This window comes from Lactuca serriola, chromosome 9, assembly GCF_051521515.1.
Source record: "Lactuca serriola cultivar US96UC23 chromosome 9, Lser_US96UC23_V15, whole genome shotgun sequence".
NCBI classification, from domain to species: Eukaryota; Viridiplantae; Streptophyta; class Magnoliopsida; order Asterales; family Asteraceae; genus Lactuca; species Lactuca serriola.
Genome location: NC_136416.1, coordinates 39,619,661 through 39,631,771, shown reverse-complemented (window position 1 = coordinate 39,631,771; position 12,111 = coordinate 39,619,661). Strand labels below are relative to the sequence as shown.

The window sequence follows — 12,111 nt, the reverse complement described above, 5'->3', positions numbered from 1 at the left end:
GTTTTACCTTGCTAGCCTTGATTCCTTTTCTTCTTTGCTTTATTTCCCAATTCTCCTCTTGAATCAAGCCCTAAGTGTCAAGAAACGAAGAATTCACCATTAGATCTCTCTATTCCTTTCAAAATACGTCCAACAAGAATGAGGGAAGTGTGCTTGCATCTTATTTCCTCAAGTTTTCACTTATGGTCCCTCTAGTTTGAGAATTTTGTTAGTTCTTACCATTACTTGCATTTTCCCACTCTAACATGTTATTAGATACATTTTAACCATATACATCCTTATTTTATTTTTAAATTAAAATTTTTAGGATGTTACAAAGATGACTATTCCTTTAAACTGTTTGGGCTTTACATTATCTTCTCGCGTTTATGATACACATTATCTTGAGATGTTAGCACCCGATGGAATTGTTAGAAGATCTCCTAATTTAGACAAAAATTGGAACTTTGTGTTACAGAAACTTTTAAAAGAAGAATTGAAATTCAAGAAAAAGAGTGGGTATTGTGAGAGCAATTTGTAACATTCCGCTCAAATAGATGCAATGACCCTAGACACGATCGATTGGTGGTCAAGTTCAAAAACTCTTGAATTTGTTGAAGTTAAAAAAAGTTCTTTCATAGGCCATTTAGTAGCTCTTCAGCAGAAAGAAACTGGAGCACCTACTATATCGATACTACGAAAAGAAATTGTTTGAATTGTAAAAGGGCGCGTAGGTCAGTGTATATCCATTCAAATATTCGACTACTGTCATGCTTTTCTTAAAAAGTATAAAGAGGGCGCATACAAAAGATTTGATGTGAATCCAAAAATACATATTTGGAACAGAAAGTACAAGATTTGAAGACATGAAGACATGCAATAGGAGAATTTAGAGGAAGGTGATGTAGATAGGAATGAAAAAGTCAGTATTGATTGATTTCAACTTTTTCATATTGTTTTTTACTTTTCTAGTTTTTTGTTATGAAACAATGTTTTCCACTTTATGAATTGAAGTTAACTTAATTATATTGTTTTTTCTTTACTTTTTCATGAATTACATTATATATGTTTTATGTTTTGGATATGGTACGTACTTCATACCATGTATAGATTACATAGTATAGCTTTCCATGGACCAAATGTAAGTTATCCTTGTATTGGAATTTAGAGATCAGTGTTCCCGTTTTCGTTCCTTGTGACATTGCTCTCTACACTCAAGTGGAGGGAAAGACTGTCTACACTCTGCATCTTCTGACATCCCCCTTACCTCATTTTGTTAGGGAAAAGGATATTTGATATAACCAAATTGATAAACTCGATTACTTATAACTTAATGCTTAAGGTGTCTGATATTCGAGTAGGGGGTCTTCAAACAAAAGAAAACGACTCACAAAACTTTGTCTGCTTTCTTAGAGCCGACACTAGCCCTATTTATAGAATCTCCTAAACTGATAAAAGGAAGCTCTACTCGTAGAAGGAAACCTTAATTGCCTAAGGAAACCAGAATCAACTAGATATATACTAAATAATAAAGATACTAGAATAATTACTAAATTGCCCAAGCCTTCTATTTATGTAGATCTGATCCCATTTATCTACTTGGTTCATATCAATATTATAGTTTTATTATTGATGCTACTACGTACTTTAGAATGTTGTAACTTGTAAGTATTTAGATACACTTTGGGAGACTTTTGAACCATTTGGCTTGTTGGATGTGAAAAAAAACTGAAATTGACCCATCTTTTAGTCAAATTGGTTGAAGTTGCCACTTTTAGATTCTAGGGTGCTCGGTGTGAAAAAAAATCATCCTTTCTTGAATTTTATATATAATTAAGGTGTTAAATATGATTACAAAAACTATTCCAATACAACATTCATAATATGTTATAACTAGGCGAATGTCCGCGTGTTGCGCAAAAAAACCTATATAGTTGAAGTCTTTACAAATATATGTTTTTTTTAATATAATAATAACGTTGTTGTTAAATTTGATATAATAATTCGTATACTAAATTGATATAATATATTGATTATTTTGAATTATATGATAATATATACATCTATTATAACTGGATAATGTCAATTGTTTGAATGACTTCTACACGCGAGTTACAAATGAACAAAATTAAATATAATATATGGTTTAATATTATTTATAGTTGTTATTGTTGATCAAATTTATTAAATTTATTTGCTTATTGTTTTAATTTTTGTTATTATAATTATTTAAAACATCAAACATTGTTTTTTGATTTTAAAGGTAACAATATAATCATTTATATAGATTTATTTTTAACTATTATTATTATAAGATATTTTAAGCTATTTATTTGAAAGATTTTAACAATTATAATAATATGTTTAGGAAATTATTTAGTTAAATTGAGATTCCAATTTAGTTTTTGCATTTATCACTACATTTTATCACTTTTAACTATTTACAAAATATTCTTTGGTTTTTTAAGTGGAACTAAAATTTATATTTAAGTTAACACTATAATGTTATATTTAAATTAGCAATTTAAGTATTTTGTCTAAACTGTTCAAAAGTTGTATCTTTAAACTGATAATGGTTTACATACACAACATTTTAAATCTAATAAATTAAGTATAATATGTTAAAAGTTAAAGGCATAACTTTATAAGTAGAAGTAAAAATATTATTTTAAAATTAAAATTTAGTTTATTTGTGATTACACTTTAGGTTTGATATTTATTTAACCTTATTAATCAACTTATAATCATTATTAGAAAGACACTACATTTGATCACTTTTAACTATTTATAAAATATTTTCTGGTTTGTTTAAGTTAAACTAAAATTTATATATAAGTTGACTCTGTAATGTTATGCATAAATTAATAATTTAAATATTTTATACAAATTGCTCCAAAATTGTATCTTTAAAATGATAATGGTTTACATCCAACAATATATTAAAACTAATAAATTAATTATAATATGCTAAAAGTTAACAAACATAACTTTATAAGTAGAAGTAAATATATTATTTTAATATTGAAATTTAGTTTATATATGATTACACTTTAGGTTTGATATTTATTTAACCTTATTAAACAACTTGTAATTATTATTTGAAAGAAATTGAAAAGTCATGGGAGTTTCAAATGAATGTGGTGAAAGAAAAAATACATGGGAGTTTCAAATGAATGTGGTTAAAGGAAAAATGTTTCCTTTATAAGTATATAAAGATATAAAGATAAAGATAAAGATATAGATAAATCAATTTAGGATATTGTAAGCATTTCGATACACTTTGGGCGACTTTTGAGCCATTGATCACTTGTTGGAGGTAGTTATAATGAGAGGTAATATATAACTGAAATTGACCCATGTTTTAGGTAAATGGATTAAAATTGCCACCATTAAATTCTCGGGTACGTAATGAAAATTCTTTGTTGCCCGTCTTTCTTTAATCTTATAAATAGGTGATGTCTTATATATGATTACAAAAACTATGGTAGTATAAGTATAATGTATTAAATAAAAAATGTGTAAACCCTACAGGTTGCAGCTAATGTATACATTGATTGCTTATTTTTTGTTGTTGTTGATTATTATCATGTTGTAGATGGATGATATTTTAGATATTACCATTAACATTTTGATGTTTAAGAAGAGCATATATGATATTTTGATATTTATTAAAGACATATATGATATTTTGATGTTTAAAAATGATATATACGATATTTTAAAATTTTATGAAGAGTAAATATGATATTTTAATGTTTAATAAGGGTATGGTTCATAGTTATGGATGCTCTAATACCAAAACTTTTGAACACCTCTACTTTTTTTCTTTTTGGAACGAAGAGAATTTTATTAAAAACTAGCAAGATGCAAATAAACAAATTCACTTGAATCTCATTTATAAGAAGCACATTTATTTCGTTTAGTTGGGCATAATAGATATTAATGTATAGTCATTGACTCATTTTGAACTACCTTATGTTTATTTAAATATAGTTTTTGTGAGAGTTCTTCTACATGACGGAGTTGTTTCGTCACCTTAGCGGTGTCTCTCTGAAATTTACAACTTCTTCAAGTAAATTTGTTCCCATTTTCTTACATCTATCGGTGAGATTATGATTTTTCCTTAACTAGATGAACAGTTTTTGTTTCAATCATCTTAGATTTTCTATAAAGCTTTCTATGGAATGTATATGGTAATCCAATAAATAGTTAATTTCTAGTTTTTATTGTTTCTTTTACATAGACTGATACACAACTTTGTTTAGTCCAAATTTTTGTATATTTTAATTTTTTCGAAGAATATGTAACTAGATTTGTTTTTAAAAAGGAAATTGGGGAGAAATGTCACTTACCTTAAGTTTTCCTCTTTCACAAATTTTTTACTTGTTTTGAATATGATCTTGGTCTTATTAGCAATTTGAAAAATAAGATGGCGCATATCACGGATTTACCCTTGCATATTTTGGATGTGATATTGGTCGCAATAGCAATGTCAAGTGATGGTGCGAGAGACTTGGCAAGAGTGGGAGCAGTGTAAGTTTTCAGTGTTATTTCTTTTAGGGTCTGTAAGGTTGGATGGAATGGAATGATTCATTACACTTTATAATCATGTTTGGCTGGCATCTTGAAGTGAAATAATTTTTCATATGAATTTTTTGTATTATGTGTAAATATGGTGTATAGCTTAACTCTACTCTTTATCATTTGATTATAATAACTATTTTTTTAATTACAAAACTAATCAACACACAATAAAAGTTCATTAAAACCAAAATAAGACTATAAGTAAAATATATATATATATATATATATATATATATATATATATATATATATATATATATTCCATTTATTTGTAGATTATAAAACTGAAACTTAATGAATTTTTTAATAAATCACGCGCCAGTAAAAATGATATTAATAAAAAAGGGTTGATAATACAATTTTTCATTCCATTCCTAAGGAATGAAAATTAATGAAATGGAAGGACTCGCATTCCCTCAAGAATCGTCCATTCTATTCCATTAGGCAAAAGACTTGTTTTTTTTTGTTCCAATGGAAAGAATATTCCATTCCGCTCCTTACTGATTCCATCACATATTCATTCCATTTCGTTTCTGATTCCATCATACCAAACACTACCTTATTGATCTTGATAATGCTAATCGGATTAATTTAATCAAAATGATTTCATTGCAAACTTTTTGCAGATGTAATATGCTTCTGACCGAGACTAGACAACTAGTCGTTTTAAAGGTGGTCAATTTCCAGCGTTTGACTTTTACTGCCATTGATTATATGATGCACCATCATGAAAAGGATCTCCTTTGTATGTCTGCCCGAGCTGGAAATCGTGCTGCCCGGTCCATTGTGGGAAAGGTAACCATTTTGCACAACTTCACAAATTGTTTTCTTTCAGCATTTATAGGCGGCTTAATATGGGCAAGTGGGTGGGTTTGGGTCGAAGGGGTAAATTTTCAAAGCAGGTTGTAAAAGGGGCCCACAAAACTATCTCTTTTTAATTTTATTTTTAGAACTTCATAGCTAAGTAACAACTCTAATTGATATGATTACGAAAAATGAAAAATGCTAGAAACAACAATGCATCATAAATTTATTTGTGTATTATAGCGTTGTATTTTCATTCCTAGTTGTTACACAAATTTACTTCCAATTTTTTTAGAATAAACTACATTTTAGTCCCCAAAAGTTCTCTCTTTCACTTTTGGTCCCAATAAGCTCTCTTCCAATATTGGTTCCAAAAAGCTAAGAGAATCTCAAATAAGGACCAAAATTGCATGAGAGCTTATTAGGATCAAATTTGCAAAAATCAGTTGTAGTAGGGGACAAAAAAAATGCATTTATTATTATCATTAAGGCATTGTAATTTGAAAATTTAACCCTTACAAAAACTAATATAACACATAGTCGGTGTGTGTGTGTGGCAGGCTCTCCTAGTTAACGACCTGTGGTTTTGGGGCATGATTTTATTGGACTATCAACGTGCATGTTGCGGGTGCATCAAACCATTTGAAGCACTAGATCATCAAAGCCTTGTGAGAACATTTATTCTCCATGCCACATCAAAAGACATTGCTACAACGTGTCACCAATTACTCAACTATGTGGTGTCGCATGTTGGATACAATGTGGCACGTGAAAATGGACTTGTTTCTGCCATCTTTAATATGTGTTCTTTTGAGACAAGGAGGCTTGTGTTATGTAATATTGGGATCCATGAGACATTCAGTTCGGTTGACTGTCTTGTGGTTCGGGTACAACCACCTTACGAAGCATCGTATCGTGAAGCTGTGGTTATTGCATTTGACAAACTCTTCACATTGACTTGTGTTTGAGCATCGTATGATGGATGTTGCTTGTTCTTGAAAGATATGATATAATAAAATAAAGCTTTTTAGTACCATGTTTACTAATTACTATCCATATAAAGTTGTAACTGTTTGGTGTTGTAATATATGGTACTATCGGCTTTTGATATATAATAAAAAAAAAGTAATCAGCTCTAATAAAATAAACACTAGGGAACTATCGTGTTTTCATATGTTTTTATTATTTGAAGTTGTAATACACATAATTAGATGCTTGGTCCCTTGGTAAAAAGATATATGCTAGAAAACCTTATATTTTGCAGTAAAGATTGAAGCTCCTTTCATTGTAGAATTAAGAAAAGCAAACATAAACTTAGAGACTGCATCGAGTTTAAGACTTGCATCATACCACGAGGGCTGAAACCAAATAATAAATGAGGCCCTCACATTAAAAAAAATTAGTAAACGAGGGCGACAATTTTGTTTTTTTTTTTTTTTTTTTTTAACATGAGGCCATGGGCGGAACACAAACACTATAGCTAGGGAGCCGAAATTAAAGCTTCAAAACAAAACCATATAGACAAAAAATTGATTCAAAATTATGACATCAAAATTCGAAACAAGAAAACTAATAATAAATATTGTTACATCGCACTTCAAAGTGGAACTCATCGATCTTTTGCATTTTTGAAATCTTACACAATTGTTTCTAGACTAATCGTTTCGGCAAGTTCCCTTTCAAAGTACAAAATCAGTGAGTCGTTCAAAAACTCATCTTCCATCTTATTACATAAACTTGTTTTAATAAGGTTCATCGCCGAAAATGATCTCTCTTTTGTAGCAGTGGAAACCGGAAAGAGTAAGTATGAGACTAGCTACTCGATAAATAAGATGAAAATTAGCCACTCCTCTTGTCTTTATCAACCATTGATACAACTCCGAAATAGATGTCAATAGTTTATAATTTGCGTGTTTAACGACATCAAACTCATACTGTTGAAGTGGCATCTTCAAAAGTAATTTCTCTTGTTCATTGAAATCTTCAGGATAAACTTCTCCACTAACCGGCATACATCACCACTTTGAAAAGTCTCATTAACACTTTTAGGATTTAAAGTTGCAGAAAGTTGAAGCAACTCCATTTAGCTATCATTAAACCAGTGATTCAATTCTATTAATTGACAATTAATGGTTTCGTAAAAGATATCCACTCAGTAATGATGTTCAAGTATATGATCGCTATGCTCCTTACGAGCTCGAGCCCCTCTGCTAAAGTAGGCAGAAGATAAATCAATCAGGGATATCAATCTCGCGATCCTGACAAAATGAATTAATAAGAGAGAGCAAACCATCCCATCTTTCATTTTTCATTTTTTCCAAAAGTTCTTTGGTGGATGCAACTAACTTCAATGCATTGCAAACATCTTGAGATTGTCTTTGTAAAGCTTGACAAAGTAAATCAGTTATCTCCATTATTTCCTTCACGAGATGCAAAACAAAAAAGAACTCAAATGTAGTAATAATCTCATATGTTGAATCTGCATCCCCTTTGATTGAACCAATTCCCTCCTTAATAATTTTAAGTAAAACCTCGCAAGTAGGACTAAACACCTTGATTTAACTCGAAATCAATTTGAGGTGAGAACTCCATATGTATTAGACCTCTACCTGTCTCTAACTCATCAATAGAAATCATATACGCAATTTGCTCGGCTTATGCATATCTTAGTTGGTCAGTACACTTGGAGGAAGCACCGACAACATTAATAACATAAGATAACTTAGTAAAAAAATGTTTGCACCGCAACAACTCCTTGTGATGCGGCCATTAATGCTAACTGTAATCGATGAGCAAAACAATGAATATAATAGGCATATGGACTATCTTTTAAAATCAATGCTTGCAAACCCTTGAACCGACCTCGCATATTGTTTGCACCATCATACCCTTGGCCATGAATTGATTTAAAATCAAGATTGTTATATGACAATATTGAATAGATTCCATTCTTAAGAGTTTGTGATGTAGTGTCTGGTAGATGAACTAGTCCAAAAAGACGCTCCACAATAACACCATCTTTATTTACAAATCTCAAAATAATTGACATTTGTTCTTTTTTAAACTCATCACGTGCTTCATCAACAAGTAAACAAAATTTTCCACCATCAATCTCCTTACAAATCATTTGCTTCACCCTAGTTGACATAAGGTTTAGAATCTCTTTTTGAATTGACGGTGATGTATATAATGCATATTTAGGAGCAGTCTGAAAGAGTTCTTTCATCTCGTTGTTATAAAAGCTAATTGCCTTTAACATTTCATGAAAATTTCCTTTGTTGATGGAATTTGAGCTTTCATCATGACCTTAAAATGGAACTGCGTGAAAGGCACACCAACGAACTAAAAAAATAATATTCATCAATCTGAGACTATTATTTTTACGATCTTCATCTGTAAACTTTTCAAACACATTTCGTATATCTTGTGCGTCATTCAAAAAATCATCATATATTTTTGTGCAATTTTGTGAAAAGATGTACACTCAATCCCCATATGATTCAAAAAGACACATTTTTTCCCACTCACTTTCTTCCAATTCTGAAAACCATCTATAGTAAATGCTCGTTGGCCGTATTGTCCCATTCCAGAAGGTTTGTTAAATATAAAACATGGGAAACAAAATGCAGTATCTCAACTCTTTGACTATTCAAGCCAAGGAAATAACTTAAACAAAGAAACTTGAAAGTTGCGTTTATGGGTTTCTAAGATTTACCGGAAGTTTCGGTTGAAAAGGACCAAGATTTATATACGCTTGGCGGATGCAATCTCGTTGATTAATTGGATTATCATAAATTTGCATACGCAAACCGGGATCTCGTTCGACTGTATTAAGATAAATTTCATTCGCTTCAAGTTGAGCTTTTTTGGATGAGTTTTCCGCAACAGGAATACTAGATGTTGGGTTTACCGCAACAGTAATACTAGACGGTAGAGTATTTTCATCTAAAACAATCTCTGATTGATTTTCAGGATATTGAAACGAATTGACACGTTTCTTTTAAATAACCCGTCAATAGTTGATTGATTTTTTTATGTTGATATGAAATACATAAATAATTAATAAATAAATAAAAACATCATACCAAAATAAAATAACAACTAACAAATATATTATATCAAACAATTATAAAAATATAAGAATATAAGTTACTGCTTTTCTTTATTATATTAGAACCTAAATAAACAATATACTATGGTTTTAATTAGTTTCAATTACACTCATATACAAGCATAATCGTTCATAGTTTACATATTTGCATACCACATTACCACAAGTTTTAAAAACAATAAATAATATTAATATAAGATTGTGAAGAGTCTATTTCTTCACAGAAATGGAATGCGCTATTTTGTATATATATATATATATATATATATATATATATATATATATATATATATATATATATATATATATATATATATATATATATATATATATATATTCAGGTTCATTTGAGACCATAATAATTTTGTAAGATCATAAAACCAAATCTAAAAATAATTTTAAAATGCAAAATAAAAGGAAAAAATCCAAAAAAAATTATTATTATTTTCGGAACTTTAAATACCTAAAAAAATAAAATAAATAAATAAAAATATAAAAAAATTATCGTTTTTTTAAATACGTGAAATATTCTAATAGAATATTACAGTTTAAATATTCTAATATCTTTTTAGCATGTTAGAATATTATAATAGAATTCTCAGATATGTAGAATATTCTATTATCCTACTAGAATATATAAAAAATGTATTTTTTTTTATTTTTTGGGATTTTTTTTTTGGAAAATATAAACTCCAAAAATAATATTTGAAAATTTTCAATTATTTTGGATTTTAAAAATATTTTTTGTTTTATCTACTAAATGAATGGTTAAAATTGCGTCTCACGGTTTCACAAAATTAGACCGTCTCACATGAACCTAACCATATATATATATATATATATATATATATATATATATATATATATATACTTATCAATGTTGTAAATATCGGCCTAGGCGGCCGCCTAGGCGCTAGGCGGTCTACAACTGATTACGATTAGGGGTGCTAGGCGGAAATTGGTCAATATCGGTTAAACTCGGGCTAGGCGGTCCTCGGCGGGAAGATTTTAAAAAATTCAAACTTTCAAAATTTCAAATATTATACCAAAATTTTCAAAACTTCAAAATTTTAAATTTTTAAATATTCAAAATTTCAAATATTATACCAAATATTTCAAAAATTCAAAATTTAAAAATTTTAAATTTTCAAATACTATTTTTTCTTAGGATATATTAAGTTATAAAATAGTTTTATTAGTAATTTATGGTCCCCGATTAATCCCCGCCAAACCGATTAATCGTTTGACCCTAGTCGACCGTCGAGCTACCGCCGAGTGATTTTTACAACTTTGATATATATATATATATATATATATATATATATATATATATATATATATATATATATATATATATATATATATATATAAAAGGTTAATGCTACAAGTACCCCCTCTTCTTTTCCAACTCCACCTCCGATGTGACTTTTTTGTCTTTTGTTATTTTTTTCCTATTTTTTTTATTTATTTATTTATTTATTTATTATTATTATTATTATTATTATTATTATTATTATTATTATTATTATAAATTTCGATAACCGTATAAAATTCAGACAACATTTTAAAATTCGGATGAAATTTTAAAATTTTGACGACATTATAAATTTGGACGACATAATAAAATTCGAACGACTATATAAAACGGAATTGATGTTATCGAAATTTATAATAATAATAATAATAATAATAATAATAATAATAATAAAAGAAAAAACAAAAATGAAAATGAAAAAAAAGTAAAAAAAGTAAAAGAAAAAGTACAAAAATGATGTCAAATCAAAAGTAAAAGATTGATTAGATTGATGTTATGGGGTAAAATATATAAAGTATTAGGAGCCTTAAAACCTGGGAGGTCATGGCCCCTCTTAGCTTCCGCCCCTACATGAGGCCCTTGAAGGTTAGAGGCGCAACTAGAAGAGTTGGCCCTATTTCTCTTTTTTGATCAATTCGATTGCAGTCTCCGAAGTCCTTCTTGATCGATGGTCCCCATTAGCATTAGTGCTAATTAGCAGCCGCTTTTTTTGGAAGGCGAGATACTTATGTGTGATCGCAGATTCCACGGTAGCAGTAGTTCTAGCTCTACATTAGGAGCAGGGGGGGCTCTATCTAAAGGAGGTACAAGAAGATTGCATCATGCATGGGTTCGAATCCCATTTCTTCCAGTCTTTTCCTTCTGAACACTTTCCTGCTCAAGATAGGGAACTAGAAAGGGATCATACGAAGGCTATGTTTTTTTTTAGATCTAGCCTGAATGACTCCTAAACTAAAGGTTTTCATTATATCTAAAGTGTGCAGTGAGGGATCTTTATATTATAGGTAGCCAGTCTTTAAAGTGGCTGCTAGTTGTAGCGCCCCTTTATAAAAATGATATTCTTCTACGAGACTCCATCCAACCAAATCCCATTTTTGAAGGATGTATTCTCGGAAAACATCATCGCGAAAAGCTTTCCGGTTGGAGGTGAGCTAAATAGGGGATTGAATGGCCTGGAAAGCTGGTAGGGTTTGGGGCGAGCTGTGGGCTACATTAGATATGGGTTGAAATGGCGAGAGCTGAGATGACGGGAAGAAGCAGACCCATCGAGAATCGAGGAATGACCATGTACTCCTTCCCTTACGAGATATCGGTAGTT

The 12,111-nt window shown here is 29.7% G+C and overlaps 1 protein-coding gene across 1 annotated transcript; it reads right to left on the bottom strand.

Moving 5' to 3' along the window:
- Window positions 1-7,598: 7,598 nt before the first annotated feature.
- LOC145075571 (uncharacterized) lies at window positions 7,599-8,626 on the bottom strand. Its single transcript, XM_079021771.1, has 2 exons — window positions 8,111-8,626; window positions 7,599-7,877 (listed from the first exon to the last, which is right to left on the bottom strand). The coding sequence occupies exons 1-2, from the start codon at window positions 8,624-8,626 to the stop codon at window positions 7,599-7,601; spliced, it is 795 nt and encodes a 264-aa protein (XP_078877897.1).
- Window positions 8,627-12,111: the final 3,485 nt, after the last annotated feature.

Excerpts from the sequence above, each read along its gene's own strand:
- LOC145075571 (XM_079021771.1), bottom strand. The coding sequence starts at position 8,626 with ATGTTAAAGGCAATTAGCTTTTATAACAACGAGATGAAAGAACTCTTT. Across the intron at positions 7,878-8,110 it reads CATCACAAGGAGTTGTTGCG|GAGGGAATTGGTTCAATCAA; the intron begins GTGCAAACATTT and ends AAAATTATTAAG.